Consider the following 23051-nt stretch of genomic DNA (forward strand, 5'->3'; position numbering starts at 1 on the left):
CTTGTTTCTTCTCTTCAGCAAGCAATCGTGTGTGATTTTCGTATATCCGATACACAAACGTGTCACTATCACTTGTTCTCTTCACTTCCTTGATTTTGATTTCCATAGTTGTCCACTTTCGTTTATTCCTAGTAATTTACTTGGGGTACTTTTCATTTGTCTTGCCAAGTTCTTGTAATCTTGTTTGAAATGAGTTTTTATCTGTGTGTATCGTAATATTAAATATTCTTGATTTTGGATTACTTGTAGCATTTTTAACTGGCGCGTCAACATTTTCGTTTCCTTTTATACTAAGAGAGTCACTGATTATTACCCTTTTTTGCTTATTTTTCTGATGTATGTGAATAATAGCTTGTAAGATGGCAAATAATTCAGCAAAGAAAATAGTGGTGATGTCTGGTAATTTAAAAGAGGCTGTGAATTGTTTGAGTACACAGCAGCTCCTACTCCTTCGTCGTTTTTTGAAGCGTCGGTATAAATTTCATTCACACCACTATTTGAATTTATTATATGATAGAATTCTTGTTGACTAAATGTTTTTATACTGTGATAAAAGGGAGGATCTGTTCGAGAAGTTGAATCATATTTAGTTGAGAAACGGTCAGCAAATACATTGTAAATTACAAGTTTGTTTTGGTTTGCCGAAACTGCAGCGGCATAACATAGACTTAGGTATTGCCTTCTGTAGGAGATAGGGAGTTCTCCAGATTCACAACAAAGGCTTTAAATCGGGCTAAAATGGTAGGCCCCAAGAGAAATTCAAATAACTATATTGTGAATAGTATCTAAAGTTTTAAGTACTGTTTTTTTGGCCAAGTTGTATACAGTAGACCCGTAATCTAATTTTGAGTGAATTATAGCTCTGTATATGTGAAGTAAGCATGAGTAGTCGGCACCTCAGTTCTTAAAAGCAAGTGATCGTAGTAAATTTATCCTAGATTGGCAGGATTTCTTCAGGTATTGTATAATTGATTTCTACGTTAGTTTACGATCAAAAATCATTATTGAGAATTTAATTGAGTGTTCAAAGAAATTTTCTCTTGTAGTTTAATCTCTGTTGTTCTCAGATGCATAGATGGCTATTATATTCAGATGTTTGTCTTCTAGTCTAATTTTTACTGCTACTATTCGTTCGACGACTTATTTACGTTTATGTACATGGTGTAAAAATTTTCTATGTATTAACAGGGCGACTCCTTCTTTGGCTCTCGTTTCTCTCACTACACCACTATAAATCATGAGAAACCCATCCAGCATGATTTAATCCTTTGGTTTTTTCTTTGTTTCTTGTAGTGCACATATATCTATATTTTTTTCTATAAGCTCTTTCGTAATTTCTTGTTCTCGAGTGTTTAAGAGATTTTACGTTCAAAGTACCGATTCGAAGTATATTTTTTTTTTCGAAGTTTTTCATAAATTCGTTGTCCTTTTTCTCGCGTTGGTCGTCGTCGTTAAATCAGTCCTGTTCCGAGGCATAATCCTGTTTCTATGAGCTGTATGGGTTTAATATCTATCAGTAGGGTGCTAACCTGGCTGTAAACCCCCTCCTTCTTTATCCGGGCTTGGGACCGGTAACAATTCTGTTACTTTAAATGTGTGTTGCTGTAAGTATTTAGTAGGCATATAAAATTATGATTCTTTTAGAAGTTCTCTATCATTTTGCTTTTATAAAACTTGCGTTCTGAGTCCTATACTGTATTGTGGTCATTAAAGTTGCCAACGAGAATGATTTTACATCAACAGCTTCAATATTTGTGATTGAAGGCAGACGAAGAACAATTAAATTATTTAAAATAAAAATTAAGGCAGCGTCGCCACTGGCTCTTGTAAATGTCGTTCCGGGCTGTCGTTCTTTTAGAGGCTACCATTTGGTAGATTTCAACAGTTTGGAGGTATGGATTATGGAAATATTTGAGGTTTTTTTCTAAAGACACAATACATTTGATAAAAATATTCGAAATTAGCCGCTATTATTAAATATTAAGAGAATAATAATAAAAAAGGGGAAAAGATAGGAAAATACTTAATAGAAGTAATTTTGTGACTGTTGGGATAAGACCGAATCTTTATCCATCACTTGGGTACTCTAATGTTTGTTATGTTACGATAGATTTAGTCTAAGTCTCAAATTTTTTAGATTTTGGGTTATCTTTGATTTTGGTTTTTAATCAGGAAAATATGTTTTTTATTGATCGCTTTATAGGTAGGGGTAAGATAAATCTAAAACATGTTAAAAAGGAAGCCTTTAACGTAAAAGTCGATTTTATAGCTTCTTCCTCGGGGTTGTCTTTGTTGAACGTATTCTCGTTATAAAAAGCAACGGCTTTTTCGTTACAATAAGCTTTAGGTACTAAAAAATTTCCCACCAAACTTTACTAACACAAAAAACCACAAAAAAATTAAAAAAAAACACAAAATCCAAAAAAAAAAAATTAAAAAACACAAAAATTCACAAAAAAATTATAAAAACAAAAAAGGCCAAGGGAGAGGCCACCCCGATCTTCGAGACTGCAACTTGGACGCTGACCAAGGTGCAAGCTCGAGGATCTTCGCTTTTACACTACTCTGCATAACATCACATTAAGAGATCAGATGATAACGGGAGAAAGTCGCTTAACGACACCTCGTGTAATTATTAGGCTACATTTATGGGCATCTTCATTACCCAGAGTGCGCATAAATATAGTAAGTTCGCAGTAACCTTGAAAAAGCAGTCAGCCCTTATGAGAAATCACCTTCAGTGCTCATAAGGGAGGGAGGGGGTTTGACTGCGAAAGCGAAAGCGTTACAATAAAATTTTCACCCAATCTTAATAATCTTCTTTGATAACTATCGTTCCTTCCTCACTTAATTTGGAAAATGATTCTGTGTTTAATTTTATAATTTTTTTAATGTATTTAAATGGTTCTCTGGTGTCGGTGGTGACATAAGTTCAGGTTTATTTAAAATGCTTATTTAATTTGCTTTAATTTTTATATGATAGGTATCCATTTTATATTGTTAATTTTTACTTTCCTACATTGGTCAAAATGATTATTTATTTTATATATGGTATTAGCTCGAAATATAAGTTAAATTAGATACTATTTTACTGCTGTTTTTACATTGGAGCAAAATCTTTCAAATATATTTATTTGAATCATTAAATATCTATTAGTATTTTCTAATTTTGCGTATGGAATACAAATTACTTAAACAAAATGTAGTAAAATATTTATTATAAATGTAAACTATCATGACATTGCAGGTGTGTAATAATAACTAGGAGCTGTTTCATAATTTATTTGTTTTTAAATTGTCGACATTCACTTAAGACAAAACAAGATTTAAATATTTAATAAAATCAACATTTTATATAAAACAAAATGTAGTGAAATCTAATATATTAGTTTTATACAAATTGCATCACAATGAACAATAAAAGTTAAAAAATTATTTTAAACGATAGGTGTTATAAACTAAAGTTTTAATTCTGATCCAGTCCTTTTCTTCAAATAAATTTAAATTTAAATTTATGAAAGCCATACATTCCTGTTTTTTGGCGCATTTTTGTTTATTACACTGTGTAGCAAAAAAAGTTAACACAAGTTTTTTGTTTTTTTTTTGTCCATTTTTCGCGAGATATTTTTTTATGCAAAGGCTCATTCTCAGTAATAAGGTCAGTATTCTCCCTTTGCAAATTTCTCCACTTTCACATAACTGTAAAGGGATTTGTACACTAAGGCTCTGTTCTTGACCTTCTTTAGAATTCGTATTATTGGTTTTTTGACCAGGAGCTCCCAATTGAACATTTTCTAGATAATGATACACCTTGGTTTCCTGATCTTCGATTGGTAATTTATTTAATATCTAGAAAAAAAAGTTTTACTTTTTAAATAAAAACGTTAGTACTTGCACACTAATATGAGTTCATATTTTCATAAATATAAAATTAACGGAACTAATATTTTCATTAAAAATCAGGAATATGCAAAGTTTTTTGGAGTTTACTCTCTAAGAATTAATTGTCATATAAGGCCCCCTTTATGGAAATTTTTTAAAGAGTGAAATTTATAAACGCGTTATGCTTTTCTGCGTGACGTATCTTGGGAAGCGTTCACAATTGTGAATACATTTTGATTTTAAAATTTTATTTTTCCTTCGTTTACATTTATTATACCTAATTAATTATTAATATTACTTATAATAAATATGCATCTCTATAAGTGTTTTACAGAAACGATGCAAATGAAGACCTAGCTGAAGTGAAGAAGCGTTTCGACAGGGTTGAAAGTTTGTTTTCGGAAATTAAATATTAATAAGTTTTTATTTTCATTTGAATCCATATTATTATTTAATAGATTTTTCATTTGTCAAAGAAATATCAAAAAACATAATCATTAACATATGTTTCTTAAAACACGTCAATGTCTAGGCTCAATAATGTAGAGTACTAGATTGCAATTTTTTATTTTAGCTTAGTACAATACATTAAATATGAAATATTTACTAGCAAATAAAAAAAATAAAAAAGAAAGTGTTTTTAATAAATACCAGTTAATGAATATAAAATACAAAAATATCTTTAGTCATTTGTTAGGCGTTCTTAATTTCTTTGCACCTTGTTTTATAAAGTTCTTATTTTCCACTCACATTAATAAATTTTATATTCGTATTGCATTTTAAATATAATAAGAAAAAACTTTTCAATTCAAAAAGAAAATTCTTTATTAAAATATTATGAAAATTCAAGATGATATTAATAGTGACCAAAATTAATTAAACATATATAATGTATTTTATTTAGATAATGCCAGCAAAACCCTAACATATGAATCGGACTATTATCTTTAACTATCTTATATAAAATGCCTTTATTTACATTATTTGCATTTTAAACATATTTTTAAATATCAATATAATAGTTTTTAGGGATAAATTTCAGATGTTTTTCGCAGTATGACACGCATAAATACACAATTTTTCTTTTATTGGTTTTTGAATGGAGCCGGAAAAGTATATTTATAAAAACATAAACAGTTATCACTCCAAGTTTCACTGCTGTGTATTTAATACACAAATCATATGTTCAAGCGATTAAAATTTGAGCTTGTTGGTTAAAATAAACTAAAAATACCTATTGAAATTTAATATTTAAAAAATTTTAACGAACGACTTGACCTTAAACTTGATTTATATTTGAGAAATAAATTGCGAAATAGCGGGAATTTCTGTTTATAGTAACTAAACCTAAAATTGCTGTTCTTTGCGTTCCTTAAATAAATATTGTAGTTAATATTATTAACTCTATTTTTATTAAAAAGTACGTTTACAGAAATAAGCCCCTATAAATGTGTTAATAAAACGATTGTATATACCGTAATTAATCTATATTAATTGCAATTGATGGCAACTTGTATGCCCGCCATTTGGAGTAAACAAATCCTTTCAGATGTTTTATATAAAATTTATTATTTTATGAACAACTTTCGGTTAAGAAGTCAAAACGTCAATACAAAAATATAATTTTAATTCGAATTTTTGTTACTTAAACCCATAAACATATTTTTTAATGTAAACGTGCTCCAAGTCAAAAGTTTTAGAACTAAACCTTTATTTATGTATGTTATATTTAAGCGGGTTCTAATAATTTGTTTTTAGTGGTGTCAAAAAATAATATTGCCTACCTCAGTCGTCAAAGAACCTGTATTATTTTCATCTTCTGAATTATGAAATTCATATACATCTGTAAAACACTAATATTAGTAAATTAATTATATCACTTATATTATAATATCACCTACCCTTTAAATTATTTTGAGCTAGTTGAACTAACATTTTACTACGTTGGCTCATCTTGGAAAACATATAACGAACTTTAACTTCCGCTAATAACTAACAAGTAAACCACAAAACGCACACTAACAATCATTTTAGCGCCAAAAAATTTGGCAACATTGCGGGGACTGGGTCCGTCCAGTGAATGATACTTTTTCATATATAAGGGTCTGGGAAAACGGTTAAGTTTGTTGGGTCTGGTAAAGATTGTTTACTATCTTAAATTTTTTTTATATAAATTTTTTTACCCCTCTCAAGTTCCCTTGAATCAATACAATAAAACCACCTAAAAAATACAATATATACTTCTTTTAACATTATATTTCAACTGGGTCTTAGGTGGTCTGTTAAGTATCTTGGGACTGGTAGAGATAGTTGAATCAATATATATATATATATATATATATATATATATATATATATATATATATATATATATATAAAAATAGTTTTAATCACAGCTGATTAAGTTAGAAAATAAACCTTGAGACTCTTTGGGAAAACAGCTGAAAGAATAGGCTAAGTGTACTAAGTGTACTCTTTATTCCTTTAATATTCCAATATTTCGTCGATAGTCATAAATTGTATAAGTTTTCGTACAAAAAACATGTATTGTAAATTTACAAAAAACTGGTACAAAGACAACGCACAAGTGTTTCTTTTATGTATCGGACAGAAAGTCCTCTCTAGAGAGTTCTACATCTTTTTTATTTAATTCATAACCTGAACTTTATGTCATGTAATGTGTACAATGTGGTTAATTTGCAGGTTTGAAAACACTAACCTCTAAAATCTTCTTCTCTCTTTGATGGTCGAAGTAGAGTGGAGATTTAAGTGGTCCTTGCCTTCATTGGATGTCTATACCTGTATTTGATTAGAAACTCAAGTTGGAGCTATTGACATCTTAAATTTATTACAAGCTGAACAAATAGACCATCAGATAATAATAATAAGAAAACGACACGGATACCACATGAGAGTGCATAAAATCACGATACTATGCTATGCCGATGATGCAGTACTAATTGTTGATAAAGAAGATAACCTACAAAGGCAGCTCCACACCTTCAATATCACAGCAAACAAACTTAATATGAGAATATCAGTAGAAAAAATTAAATGTATAGTGATCAGTAAAGAGCCGCGTAGATGCAAACTAGAAATAGACGGCAAAATTGTAGAACAAGTAATGAATTTCAATTACCTAGGAGTAGAGATCACTAGTGACAGGGATATAAGAACAGAGACCACAAGGCAAGCATCAAAAGCGGCAAGAGTAAGTGGTTGCCTCCGAGAAACCATATGGAGAAACAAATATCTGACCATGGAAAGCAAAATGAAAGTATACAAGACAACAGTAAGACCAATCCTACCATATGCAGCGGAGACAAGGACCGATACAAGAAAGACGAAACAACAAATCAACAATATCGAAATGAAAGTATTAAGATCAATAGCGGGCATATCATTAAGAGACAGACAAACCAACAGAAGTATACGCGAACAATGCAAAATTCAAAATATTAACAGGTGGATAAAAACAAGAAAAAAAACTGGAACAAACATGTAAACCGAATGGGACCAGATAGATTAGCGAACATCTGTAAAAACAACAAGCCGTATAGCAGAAGACCCGTTGGAAGGCCGCCAAAAAGGTGGAAAGATAATATACAGTCAACAATGACTGAAACAGAATAAGAGGCAGACAAACAGGAGTAATCCTAGTCGCGCGAAGAAGAAGAAGAAGTTGGAGCTATTTAAAAAACAATTGAAATTGTTAAAGTGATTGAAGATCACTTTAACAAGAGTTTGATAATTAGATCTTGGTTAATTCCAAGACCTAGTTATTATGTAAAGGTTAAAGAATAGTATAGAATGATGTCGAATTAAAAAAAAAAATTTTTTGATAAGAAATGTTAAGTATTATAATTTAATATGTGCTGTACGATTTTTTTTAAGAGTTTATTGATAAACTATGTGATAATATGGTAATTAATAATCCTATTCTAAAATGGAATCTATTGAATTATTGAATTTCATATGCTGTTTGTCAACTGTTAGAAGGAAGGAGTAGATTTCACTAAGGTGGTGGATGTCTGTTTTTTTATTTATGTTGTTCTCTGTTTGTGCTATACAAGCCATTTCTAGGAAAAGACGTTTTTTGTAATTGGTTTCCCTTTCTAGAACCTCTACTGAATTAAAGTCCATCTGATGTCCTTCATTTACTACATGAAGCGCTAATGAGCAACGGTCCTGATGCAGTCGGCGCGGCAGTCGCTTTTGTGCGAATTTATGCGATTTTTTAAATGCCTTTCTGTGTGTCCTATGTATTTTTTATTGCAGTTTTTGCATGGAATGCTGTAGACTACATGTGACATTTGCTCCTTAGGTGTTTTGTCTTTTACTTTTGTGCGAAGGCTTTTTATTGAAAATACCGTTTTATTGGCAATTTTTAAATTATAAAAAGAATTAAGTATATATATACATATATATATATATATATATATATATATATATATATATATATATATATATATATATATATATATATATATATATATATATATATATATATATATATATATATATATTAAATAATGTGTCAAAGTTCAATAACTAAAAATTAACAGAAACAGAAAACAAAAAACAATACTTAAAAATATTATATATGAAAAAGGTTTATACAACTTAATGCTTTCTGATAAACAATATTTTTGTTTTTGCGTTTCGTAAATGTACAACGATGACGGTTTTCTGACACGTGAATAATTGTCCATGACTGAATCATGAAAACTTCAACGTCCAACGGTTAGCCTTACGATTTGTTTATCGTCATTGCAAAAGCCAAACGCACCGGAAATGATTTTAAGCGTCTGCAATATCACGTGCGTTTGACTTTGCAATGAAGATAAACAAATCGCAAGGCCAATTGTTGGAAGTTTGCACAAAAATAAATGTGTTTACCAGAAGAAAGCATTAAATTGATGCAATTTTTTTCATACATATATTTGAGTATTTTTTTTAGTTTTTTTGTTAATTTTTAGTTATTGAACTTTGACACATTATTTAATTCTAAGGCGGTACGAAGTTGTCCTAGTCAGAGTCTATATATATATATATATATATATATATATATATATATATATATATATATTCAACCTAGAGCTAAGATTAATACAATTAAAGGAATTAATATTAAACTCTACAGTCTTCCGAGCTGAACCGCGTCAATTATCATTATGCCGAGCTTTCGACATCCTCTTTGATGTCTTCTTCACGGCTTTCGAGGTCACAGTCTCCCTTGCCCCGAGACACTACTACACTGATCACTAACCAACGTATTACTGGTACTTGGTAATAGATTACGGGTCATTTATAACGTCGATGGTGACGTGGTTTGAGTGGAAGTTGGCGTGGGGGTTAGCGTGGGGATTGGCGCGGGGTTTGGCGTGAACATTTCCGACAGTAGGATTTTAATTAAAGGGTGGAGCGGACGATATTTTCTTTATGAGGGGTCTTCAAGTCGAAGGTAACCGTATGCCGTCATCTCTTTTATTGGGACAATCTGGCCTTTTTTCAATTTCTATGGCTTCTCGGATAATTCTTGTTTTATGGAAGCGGATGGGAGATATGATTCTGGAATTTTCAAAATCAATTTTGTGATCTGTATGAAGATGGTGTTGACCTAGAGCTGAAATTGAGTCGGAATTGCGAACAGAAATGGAATTCTCATAAATATTATTTTGGATTCTACGATTTGTTTGGCCTATATAGGACCAGGGCACACTGCACAAGGAATTTAATAAACTCCGTGTTGTTCATTTGGAATGTTGTCTTTTAGTGATCGGACAAGAAATGAAAGTTTTGTGGGGGGGGGGAGGGGGATAAAAATTGTCTTTATTCCTCTTGATTCAAGGAAGAAAAGCTTTCGTATGATGAGGGTCTGAGTTATTGAGTTGAGATTAAGTGGGAGATTGATATCTGTGGATGCTCCTATTGATGTGGTAACCGTTTTGGATGAGGGCTTGTTTTAAACTAGAGAGTTCAGCGTGTCTACTTGCATCATCGCAAAGGCATATTGATCTGAAAACAAGGGTATTAATGACTGAATTAATTTGTGAAGGTGGATGATGAGAGTTGGCATGCAAGTAATGATTGGTATGAGAGGTTTTTCGATAAACAGAGTGATGAAAACCTTGGGATTGGTTTTTCTTTATGATAATGTCGAGAAACAGTGGGGATAAATCAGTATACCATTCAGATGGGTTAAAAAGACACCAAAGCATCCCTGTCATGGATCCAAATGATGAATGTATCGTCAACATAACGTAGCCAACATGTGGGTTTAAGCATTGATGTGGATAGTGCTCGGATCTCGAAATCTTCCATAAAGATATTACCATTTACTGGAGATAGTGGGGAGCCCATTGGGGCACTATTTATTTGTCTGTAGAATTGATTTTGGAAGATGAAATAAGTGTTGGACATACAGTGCTTAATGAGAGATAAGTGGTCTTGCTGGATACTGTATTTAGTTTTCAGAATGTTTCGAATTTCGTCTATAAGAATGTTTGTAAAGAGTGAAACGATATCTAAACTTACTAGAATGTCTGACGGTTAGAGAGGGTATTGTTTAAAAAGTTCGAAAAGAATTTTTGACGGACGAAGTATTTTCGGCGAGAGGTTGTAGAGTTTTGGCCAAGTACTTGGCCAATCGTTGTGTAGGGCAGTTGTACGCACTGACAATGGGACGCAGAGGAATATCAAGTTTGTGAAATTTGGGTCGGACATATATTCGAGATGTTCTGAAAGACTTTTCACGACGAATTAGAGATTGTTTTATGTCAACAGGAATAGAGGTTTTATTGATAATGACTTTTCTTGTTTTCTCCAGATAGGTTGTTGAATTATTGGGAATTGGTCTGTAGTCCGGAGTGTTAATGAGATTTGAGAGTTATATAAGAATATAAGAAGAAGTGTTTAGTATGACGGATATATATATATATATATATATATATATATATATATATATATATATATATATTTAAATACACATTGAAATACAAACGATAAACTGTGAAATAGACTTTAATGAATTTTCTCAAACAGCCCCACTTTAAAAAATATAGGAACTGGTACCAAAAGTACGATCTTCTTATAATTGCATCGACAAATAAGTGCACGATGACTTCAACATATAAAAACAAATCGTTTCATCAATAAAGAAGACTGGAATGTTAATTTAAAAAATTATTCCGCATATCTTATGACACCGTTCAAAAAGTATGTTATTTATTGTATTGGTACATTAACCCCAAAGGTAATAATTGTTAAAAGTACTCAGACTTTAATGTAAATACTCTGTTTTTGGAGCAGACTACAAAGAAATTAATGCATGAAGTAGGTTACGGCTAAAATCATCTGACACCGTCTGAAATCTGATGAACTGCGTTCTTTTTCTATTGGTTGAGCAGTATTTCTATAAAATTATCAATTCCCTTATTTTCTACTCTAGTTTAAACATATCTTTTATTATAGTTCTACCACTTTTCTTCATTAATTTTTTAATATCCTACATAATATGTTAATGATCATATTCGTTTCAATATAATCAACTGGTAAATAATATAGTCAGGAAAGACACTTCGTGATCAATCGAGTGAAAATTAAACACACAAGCAATTATTTCCGTAAATATTGTAAATATATTCAACAAAATGGAAAGTTTCAATCTGAAATAAAATCGGAAATGTGGTAACGTTAGTGCATGAATTAAAAATGGTTTACCTTATTCGTGATTGTGGCAGCTTCGTGCAGCTCGTCTAAGGTTGGTCTGTTGGCTGCTCGAAACGACATGATATTTCTATAGTTATCCAAACGAGGCAACGCTTCCCTTGTTAAACGTCTAAAACAGAAAAAAAATTTAATATTAACGCTCAATTGATATTCACAGAAAATCTATAAGGATGTTGTACAGTCAACGAAATAAGAATACAATTAAACTGTATGGTCATTCACTGAATTGTCTTCTTTGATACGAATTGTCTGAAGATAAGGAAGTAAAATAATTCTATGGAGAAATAAACTAAGAAATAAAGGAAAGCAGAACAAAGTATATAATCAAAATGTGTGAGTTCTATGCCAAAATAGGAAAAAAATGAGAAAACCAAAACAGAATTTCTATACCACCGTGTGGTGGAACAGTTCTAAATCAAACGTACGTATTACTTTCGGCAAAACAATTCGAGCAGTTTATACTGCCAGGCTTAATGTATGGAACATATTCAATAAATTACAAGTATCTTAGCGTGCCATGAAACGTAGAATATTCCACATCAAGCTGCAAGATATATATTAAAGGACTTAAACAGCGATGCATTCCCACGCTTAGTCGCTAGCCTTACCTGTCTATGCCTTCCTGATAATGCCACTCCAGGACAATCTTGGTCTTCCTCTGATTTCTTGGCGAATTTCATCTAAATATTCTACTGGACCATCTACTTTCTTCTATCCGTAGATGTCTAAACTGCTTACTATTCTTAAGAATTGACTGTTCCTTTCTATTCTACCAGTTAACGTGTCTGCGACATTTAATCTATCTCTAATGGCACAGTTAGTAACTCTGTTGCGCTTTAATATTCTGGCGCCCATTCGAAGATATTCCACCTCTAGTACATTTATCTTTCTCTTCGCTTCTCCATTTAAAGTACATATTTCACTTCCATACCTTATTGTTTACAAATGCTCTTTCAATCCTAATCTTTGTTTTCTATGATATGTCTATTCCACCATACTGAATTAAGACTTTTAATTACTTTCTTTCCAAATAATGAAAAGGTTACCAATGTGAGTCCATAATACTGGTATATGGGAAGTGAGTCAATACTCACAATCTTAAGTAGTTTTTATTTAATAAAGTTGGTGATTTATTGGTTATTATACCGGTTTCAAGGCTTACAATATTTGCCCCATCATCAGCCCCCAGTACGTTATTTTTATATGTATTAAAAACTAAAAAATGTCAGATACAGGAAAGCTCTATAAACTAAGCTACATACTTCTGAGAATCACCTTCTCCCCTAAGGAATACATTCACTCGTACTTCTGAATTTGAAGATATTCTTCAAACCAAACTGAATATCAAGATGATATTATTATTTTTTTTATTTATACTGTATATTTTGTCTTCAGCTGTTGTGTCAAGATGTATAAAATAATTTAATTAAATAAAAATTTCTTTGGACGGCATAAACATTAAAACACAAACACAATATATTAAAATTGTAACAATTGTAATTGTATTGACTCATTTCCCATATATGTACTAGTATTTTCTTTCCCTGTTCTATTCGTTGTCCAATTTCCTCTTATCCTAGACCATCTGTTGTCCAAAGTACCCCTAGATATTTAAATGATTTTACTTATGGTATTTTCACGTCATTGTCAATCACAACCGCAAAATTAGCTTCAGAGTTGAACACTTCTTCTCACCATAAATTGCAGATCCTAGGAATCCTGTGTAATAATAGCTTGGTCATCTGTGAACTTAATGCTGGTTAAGTAGCCGTCGACCACTGGTATACCCACTGGATTAAATATTAGATAAGATATATTGCAATGCTGGTCTTAATCATTTAGTTGGAAATATAATTTCTGATAAGATACTATCAATACAAATTTAGGCCTTGTTGTTTCTGTACATTTCTTTGAAAATATTAACTATCGACTGCTCAACTTCAAGTTCGTGTAAAGCTTCCCATAGTTTTTTAGCCTCGGTACGTTATTATGCGCCTTTTCTTATATGTGTTTCTTCTCCTATCAAATGTCGCTTTTCTACGATTTTTCGTATAATAAAGAGATTATTAACACAGGATCTTTCGGATCTAAGAGGGCTGTAACCGAAAATCATCCGTAATTCGCAGGATAACTTATTTTTCATTTCTCTATAATTTTTCGTAGCAATTACATACTTCTTCTGTAGGTATTTCCTACTCAATAAAATATTGTAACGCATTCTGCGATGTTGTCTTGTATATATTCCTACTTTCTGTTTATAGCTTTCCATAATGAGATTATCAAAATGAATGACCGTTCTGTACAGTTAGTTTTTACCTTTCTTAATGATATCCATACTTTAGTGTACTGTGAACCTCCTATTTTCTGTTCTATATTAATGAATTGCTACTCCTATAATAAATGTTTATAGTTATAGTCAAATTACAAAATTATTTAATTTATATTGGAGTAAAATGAAGACAACTTAAAAAACCAAGAGCACACAACAGAACCAGAGGCAGAATCAAACCAGATAGATCGATGCCATCAAAGGAATTTCTGGTCAGGAATTGATGCAAAAAGTAAAAACAACTAATGAACACACCTAAAAGTCATCTTAAATTCGACGATAGATGGAATAGCTGTTGATAATGATGATGACCAGAAACAAATATTTGGATCAATGCTTTTGCTCAGTTTTGTTAATTCAGCTCTACAACGAATTGTTAAAATTAAAGTGCTTCTGCATAGTGAAAACATCAACAAGACAACAAAATGACGTTAGTTTTTACCAACCAATAAATTGTTTTCCTCAAAATTATAGTAAAAATACTGATTCAGAGACTGACCGATACTGTCATAGAAACAATCAGAATCTCTGATTGTCAATGTGGCTTTGATGGAATGTTTCTGAAGCCTACAGTGAATAGTTTATGAGTCTTCTCGTTGCACCGGTAATCCATATGTCCAGGTACCAAGGCTAGTCAACCTATTTCTACTTCCAACCCGGGTAAGGTCATATAAATAGGTCCACATAAGTTTCGAATTAATTTAAGCGGAATTGAGTGTCTTGAGATATGTTTGACTGTTGGAGTAAATCGCAATTGTGCCGTTCAAATTCCATTTGGTGTAATAGCAACTTCAGACTGGAGTACAGTGACGTATCTTAACAGATTTAATCGAAATTCCGTCCTTGGTTCTCTACTATAATATCCTTTTTGTATTGTTATGTAAAAGTTTGTTTTTTAAATAACACAGGTAAAAGCTGTATCTCCTGATATAGTCTTGATTAATCGGATACTTGCATGATGCTTATAGAATATGAATCATACCAGCTGATATAGTTGATTTGATGTCTCTCTGTATATATACGTGTGTTAAAGTCTTAACATATCATTAACAATCATTTATTCTTTCCGTTACAATTAATAATGAAAAACACGCTCGAATCATAAAAAGGACTTAGCAATTAATGTTGTGAACTGTTTCCTTCTCTACAACATAAGTACAGATCCAGACATTGGAACTGGCTAAGTCTGAAGACTTGGATTAAATAATACTTCGTCGTAAACAATTTCTAAGTTGAAGTGGTAGTAAGAAATGTTTGATGAGTTTAAAATCACTTGATTTTATGTTGTAGTACATTAGTAGAAAGAAGTGTCTGAGATGCAATGCGATGATAGAATGCTGAAAAGCCAGGATGAATGTCTCGCACTGGAACCGAGAACGGAATCATAAAATGTCGAATCCAATAACTTATAGGAAGCAAAACATCGCCAGTTCCACCGGATTCAACGTATTTTAAGGAATGTAACGAATTTGAACCTTTTTTAATACAGTGGGTTCTTTGTTTTAGCAATAAATCGTCTTTTGTCATACATGTATTTACTGAGAAAATGCATAACATAAAACAATGAAATTAAACGATTTATTACTCTTTAAAATAGTTTCGAAAGCAATAAACCTATCCTGACCCATTTCTAGGTAGAAATTAAGCCTGCTTTTTAAATAAAGAGGATCAAATTACAACTTAACGAGCAGGTGCCTCAACGGAAAAACGGATTTTTTAAAACTTGTTTTATTTGAGATGATATATCGAAAACAAATATGATACGTTTTCGTGTTTTAATTATTAATTAGTAACAAAAATAGTAAGGGATTATTGATGATTATTAAGACTTTAACAAAATGTAAATGAGGACTTCTAACGCGTCCTTTAAGGCAGCTCATTTAACTCCTATGACAGTTATTCGTGTCACAAATTGTGGTTGATTTCCATAACCTATATTAAAATGTGACACATAGCTTCAGAACAAGATGAGTCTTTTTTACTTCCGTAGAAAACTGATTTTTTTCACTACTTTGCTCAGAACTTTTCACATCACCCTCGTACTAACCGTATCTTTTTACAAAAACAACACTTGTTATCTAAAATACCAATAAGTTATGCAATAATTAGATTAGCAACTAAAACCCAAACAAATCGATAATGTTTTGCTACAAATTAACAAAAATCCAGTTAACTTTACCTAAAACTTTTTAAATAATCGCTGTTCAACTTGGTTCTATCAGTGCAGGAATGAACATCATCTTCGTCATCTGTTGGAATATTGACTTTGACCCTGAGTTCAACTTCTTCGTCTTCTCCTTCATTTTTAACTCTGTTAACTTGGAATCTGGTTTGTTTGTCTCCTTTTCCGTTCAAATTTTCTAATTCAGTGCTGTTTTCCGACAAGTCCAGATTGATGTCGTCTCGGCTGGATTTTTTTGACATTGTCAGCTGAAAAACAAACAAATTGTCTATCCAAGTAAATAAATATATACTATTTTAAAAATAAATTTTTGCAATCAAAAAAATAGTAACAGTATAGAACCCATTGTAAAAGGAAGAAAATATATCAAAAATTACAGAAAAAATAATTTACGTGTGATTTAAGGTCTGAGGAAAGGGTGAGTGTTTAAGGGTAAAATACGGTTTAGGGGAGGATGTGGCATTGTGAACTATCGAAGAAAGATATGCACATATAGTTAAAAAAGAAATAATTTTTTTTGTTTAATTAATTAGGAACATTCATTAAACATTTGACGAGCATTTAGTTGCACATGAAACTGAATTTATTTAACGTATTTGCGGCAAAAAAACGACAACTGACTATATGTCAAAAGTTCACATTGTCCCACAGGGTGGACAAATGCGAACTAATGAGAAAAATCAAACTATTTCATTACCCAATGGCTATGTTTTGCAAATAAAATCAAGAAAAAAAGTAATTTGTTATTAAAATAATTAGGAAACTGGTAAGCGAACATTAGTAAAAATAGATACATTTTATACTTATTCAGAAATACAAAATTCACACTAAAATTCTTCATTATCTTCTGGATCTATTCTCGCATATGCTTCACGAGCCCATTTCAGACAGACCGAGCAACGTACCCATCCTTCTTCATCGGCTGATACGGAGAACCACTTGTTACAGTAGAAACATTCAGCATCTTCATCATCGCTTTTTTGGTTTTTGGACTAACTTTTATTTTTTTGTTATTTACTACTTCCACTGTCTTCGTGTTTATCATCATTTATTTTTTTCTCAGCTTTTTTCTTTTTCATTGTTTGTTTTGCATCCTTCGCGTTTATTTCAAGTTTTAATTCTAGCTATTACGGAATAGATGTCAGTACAGGTGTTTGACTTTTTTAGATTTCCTCTTTGGTTCCATTAATTTACTTCTCTTTGACAGAGGATGAATGTCTTTAGGGCTGTTTGCCCCAAATGAAGTTGTTTCAGGGAAAACTGTCAACTGTAAATCGTTTCCAGTATGAAGCCTCATCTTGGCTTGGCTGAGATCTTTGCTGCTGAAGCTGAGACTTTAATCGTAAATAAGAATATTAACATTGCCAATTTAAAATGTTGTTAAATAAAGATGTTTCTAATATAAGTTATCTTTTTGTTTGTATCTTTACTTTATGTATTTAACTAAGAACTGATCCAATAAATGTATAATAGAAGTATCAACTTCACTTTGTTAGCTGCTGCTCTGAAAAGTTGTAGTGAACTACAGTTAAACCATTCTCTAAGGTTTTTCAGCCAGGAAGAAGACGCATCTCCTGGCTGAAAAACCTTAGAGAATGGTTTAACTGTAGTTCACTACAACTTTTCAGAGCAGCAGCTAACAAAGTGACCATAGCCGTTATGATATCCAACCTCCGATAGGAGATGGAACTTTAAGAAGAAGAAGAAGTATCAAAATTATTTTAAAATAAATTTTATTTTAGGTTATAAAAAGGCGCGACCTTTTAAAAATTCTGCAGACTGTTTTTGTTACATTTGTAATGAAATTACCCTGAAACACTACGAATTTTAATAACAGATCTGGTGTAAAGCAGCTTTATTTTGGACTACCTATCGATGAAAGGGATAAAAATAGGCTACCAAAATTGGATGTACCAGTTGCCCAAGAATGTTAGGAGGATAGCTTAAAGGAAGTCACAAATATATGCCGATTGCAATGGCAATGATTTGGAGCAAACCTCAGAATCATGAAAATGATTGCTTCTTTTGTATGATATCAACACGAGGTTCCTCGAGAAAAAATAAGGATAAAATTAATTACATATATATCTGAAAATCATATCTCTAAAAAGACCAGTTCCTCATAATAAAAGCACCTCCAAAAAATAACGAGAAAATGGATGGAAAAAATATTTGTTGCCTACAGACTCAATCGAATGTTTTTTGTAAATATACTTCCTTATTTTCTTACACTGTATCTGGATTTTCAAATTCATCAAAAGAACTTTACTTTCTAAAGCAATTCTATTTGAATTACGTTCGAGACCGAGTTTTAAGGCTATTAAAATCTAAGGATTAATTTCTTGGATCAAGATTAAAACAGTGGAATTTGTTCGACAAGAATACGAGATTCTCATTTTTTCGCATATATCAAGAAAATTTTACTTTTCCAAAGAGGATGAGTTGGTGTATTGTAATGATGCTGCAGGGCTTTTTCAAGAACTGAATTTCACAGAAGAATTGAGACTTTTTAATAATGCTTTTAAGATAAGTTTGAAAGCCATCTTATTTCACAATGGTAATAAATAGCCTTCAATGCATTGGAAGAGGCTACAATGGGAAATGGCCAGCAGCAATATTGTTAATGGATGGTCTGTTGGCTGTTAGTTGTTGGATCAATGCTGATCAATGGTAAGTGATCAGTGCAGTAGTGTCTGGGGGCTCAGGAGAGTGAGACCTCGGAAGCCCCGAAGAAGACATCAAAGAGGATGTCGAAAGCTCGGCGTAATGATAATCGACACAGTTCAACCCGGAAGACTGTTGAATTTAATTTTAATTCTTGTAATATTATTAATCTTAGCTCTAGGTTTAATAAATAAATATATATATATATATATATATATATATATATAAACAGTCGTATATGGAATATTCCTATATGGAATAGAATGTATTTAGGATGTAAGAAACAAATAAAACAATTAAATATATACCTAAAGAGCCTGGAAAATACATAGTAACACACCAAACATTACTGGCGATCCCAATCAGACATGGGAACATACAAAGATGTGGATTATAGACGCAGTAAATATTACACTGGATGACTGACGAGATACTGAACCTAGTAGAAGAACGAAATAAAAATTTGAAACAATGCTTCAAACCCAAACTGAAAACAAGATAGCAAATGTAAACAGACGCATAAAATCATCAAGTAGAAGAGACAAAAATAATCATATTAAAGAAATATGCAAACAACTACAAGAACACGCCGACCATCAAGAATCTAGAGAACTGTTTGCCAAAGTAAAATACTTAACTAAAGAGTTCAAACCACAAACGCAGATAATTAAAGATAACTTGGGAAAGATCATGACCAATCCAGAGGGCATAGCAGCGACATGGAAACAATATTGTGAAACATTGTTTCATAGTGACCGTGAAGACGTGAATCCAGAAGAAATAAATGACGAAAAGGAACCACATATTTTAAAATCGGAAATAGAAACCGCAATAAGAAAATTAAAAACTGGAAAATCTCAAGGACACGACGGAATCACGGCGGAAGCACTTAAAGAAATGGGAGATATAAGAATTGAAGTAATGTTCAAACTGTGTAATGAATTCTGGAACATAGGACAATGGCCAGATGATTGGTGTAAGCTCACTTTCATACCCATTTATAAGAAAGGCTTACCAACTGACTGTAATAACTACCGCACTATAGCGCTGATCTCCCACGCAAGTAAAGTTCTGCTAACTATAATTAACGAGAGATTAAAATCAATACTTCTACCACAGATCCCACAAGAACAATGTGGATTTGCCCCTGGAAGAGGCACACGAGAACAGATTCTCAATCTCAGACAAATTAAAGAAAAATCTAGAGAATTTAATCTAGAAACATACTTGTGCTTCGTCGACTACTCGAAACCGTTCGATAACGTAAAATGGCATAAAATGTGGGGAATACTGAGAGAAATGGGTAACCCCGAAAATCTAATATACCTACTAAAACAACTGTATATCAACAACACAGCAAACGTAAGAGTCAACAACATATACTCCGATAATTTTAAACTAAAAGCCGGTGTTTGTCAAGGATGTATTATCTCTTCTACGTTATTCAATATATACAGCGAACACATCATGCGCATTATATTCGATGGATGGCAAGGAGGAATATCAGTCGGAGACCGAAAAATCAGCAATCAATCTCCGCTATGCTGACGACATTTTAGTACTAGCATCATCAACAAATGACCTTGAATACATCATGAACAGACTAGATACTATTAGTCGTGAATATGGACTTAATTAATGTACAGAAGACCAAGGTAATGATAATCGATCGAATTAGAAATAATCAGCCGGAAATACGAAACGTAGCGGGGTTTGAAGTGGTAAGCCGTTTCAATTACTTAGGTTCTGTTATCACAAATAATGGTGGATGCGATGAAGAGATACGAAACTTACTAAAATCTGGAAAGATACGGACATAACCAGGAACACGAAACTGCGGTTAGTACGGACGCTTATCTTTCCTATCGCTACCTATGCGTCAGAAACTTGGACCATTAAAAAGTCCGACTCACGACGTATAATGGACTTTGACATGTGGGTATATCGCAGAATGATGCGCATATCCTGGACAGCACATCGCACAAATGTCTCAATATTGATAGAACTCGACATCAATACTAGACTAGGGTTACCACAATCATCAACCAAATATATTGAGGTACTTTGGACACATTACCAGACGAATGAAAGGCTTGGAGAGGTTGGTGGTTGAAGGCAAGGTAGATGGTAAAAAAACTCGAGGAAGATCGCCACTCCGATGGTCAGACCAAATAAAGTGCGCTACCGGTTACTCTCTGTCTGAGGCAGCACACCGCGCTCAGGAGAGAGAAGAATGGATAGCAACCATTCGTCAAATATCATAACGTCACCACATCCTTACAAAGGATAAAAGATAGAGGAGGAGGAGGATGGAAGAAAACAGACTTCCAAACAAACTGTTAAATTCAAGAATGCAGGAGAAGAGACGGGAGGATGATGTAGATGAGGACGTAAGAAATCTCCTTGGCAGTCGATCGTGGAGGAGAACGGCTACAGACCGTAACGAATAGAGAGGTTTCATGAAGGAGGCCAGGGTTCGAATTGGGCTGTAAAGCCATAGGATGGAGGATGGAATATAAGAAACGGCATGACTCAGTGGGAAAGATCCTTTATCAAGAGATAGCTAACAAATTGGGACTTCTACAAGCCAACATTCTCCCATATTATCGATAAGTTCCTGACATTATGCTTTAGAATGACAAGTTAAAGCTATATTGGGACCGCATCATGCTTAAAGACCCACCAATGGTACATAATAGACCAGATCTGTTAATAAATTAAATAATCAAACTGCTCGACGATAAGGGCAAACATTCTCTTATAAGCTTCTTTAATAAAATATACGAAACAGGACATATACCAACAGACTGGCTACTGTCAACATTTGTAATGATACTAAAAAAAATAAATATAAAAATAAAACAGTGTGGCGATCATCGCACTATCAGTCTGATGAGTCATGTACTGAAAATTTTCCTAAGAATACTGCACTCGAGAATTTACAACAAAATAGAAGTACAACTAAGTGAAACACAATTTGGTTTTAGAAACAACCTCGGAACCAGAGAAGCACTCTTTAGTTTGCAGGTCATGGTTCAAAGATATAGGGATATAGAACAATCAGTATATATGAGTTTTATCGACTGGGAAAAGGCCTTTTACCGAGTAAACCATGACAAACTTATAGGTGTCTTGCAACAGGTGGGAATTAATGACCGAGACCTCCATATTATCAAAAATTTGTATTGGTATTAATGTGCAAACATACGAGCTGGACAGAACACGACGGAAGCAGTGGAAATACGACGTGGAGTGAGGCAAAAATGTATTCTATCGCCTCTACTTTTTAATATCTACCCGAATTTATTTTCAAAGAAGCCTTAGTTGAAGATACAGGCATTAAAATCAACGGAATTAATGTCAACAATCACAGATATGCAGATGACACGGTACTTATTGCCTCCAATGAAGAAGACCTGAAAAGACTTATAAACAGGGTAACCGAAGCATGTGATGAATATGGGCTAAAACTTAATACTTCTAAGACAAAACTTATGGTTGTCAGCAAAACGGAGTTACAACCAACGAACATGAGAGCGTATGGAATAGAGTTAGAAAGAGTCCACAATATTACCTACTTGGGTGCAAACGTTAACGATAACTGGGATATAAATTAAGAAATAAGAATACGCATTGAAAAAGTCAGAGCCGCCTTCTATAAATTAAAGAAAATTCTAATTAATAGAGATATTACGTTAAACCTTAAAGTCAGATTAATACGCTGCTACATATTCTCCACATTGCTGTATGGTATGGAGAGCTGGACCCTTACAGAGATATTAATGAAACAATTAGAGGCCTTTGAGCTGTGGATTTATCGACAAGTATTGCAAATACGTTGGGTTGATCGAATAAGAAATGAAATAGTTTTACATTGAATGAAAAAGAGCACAGAAATAACAAAAACGATAAAAATTCGAAAGTTACAATATTTCGGTCATGTAATGAGACATCCAGAGAGGTATAACCTTCTACACCTCATAATACAGGGTAAGATCGCCGGAAGGAGAGGCCCAGGCCGACGAAGAACATCCTGGCTCCGAAATCTCCGAGAATGGTACCAAGAGACCACCGCTAATTTATTTAGAGCCGCCGTAAACAAAGTTATTATTGGCAATATGATCTCCAACGTTCGATAATCGGACAGGGTACTGAACGAAGAAAGTTAATAAATTAACTAGACAAACAACATTAATTAATGTAGCGATACCTAACAACAATAAAATCTTCGTTTTAAATCTACCGAAAAGATAGCCAAGTATA

General features: G+C 32.6%; 1 protein-coding gene across 1 annotated transcript in view; it reads right to left on the reverse strand.

The window, feature by feature from the left end:
• Nucleotides 1–23051, reverse strand: part of Ncc69 (sodium chloride cotransporter 69) — an 85451-nt gene that overhangs the window by 61304 nt on the left and 1096 nt on the right. The window contains exons 2-3 of the mRNA XM_072537134.1: nt 16122–16372; nt 11605–11722 (exon numbers count right to left, since the gene is read on the reverse strand). Coding sequence (XP_072393235.1) covers nt 11605–11722; nt 16122–16366 — 363 coding nt within the window. The 5' untranslated portion in view covers nt 16367–16372. The remainder of the gene's footprint in view (nt 1–11604; nt 11723–16121; nt 16373–23051) is intronic.

The sequence above is a fragment of the Diabrotica undecimpunctata genome, chromosome 7 (genome assembly GCF_040954645.1).
Source record: "Diabrotica undecimpunctata isolate CICGRU chromosome 7, icDiaUnde3, whole genome shotgun sequence".
NCBI lineage: Eukaryota > Metazoa > Arthropoda > Insecta > Coleoptera > Chrysomelidae > Diabrotica > Diabrotica undecimpunctata.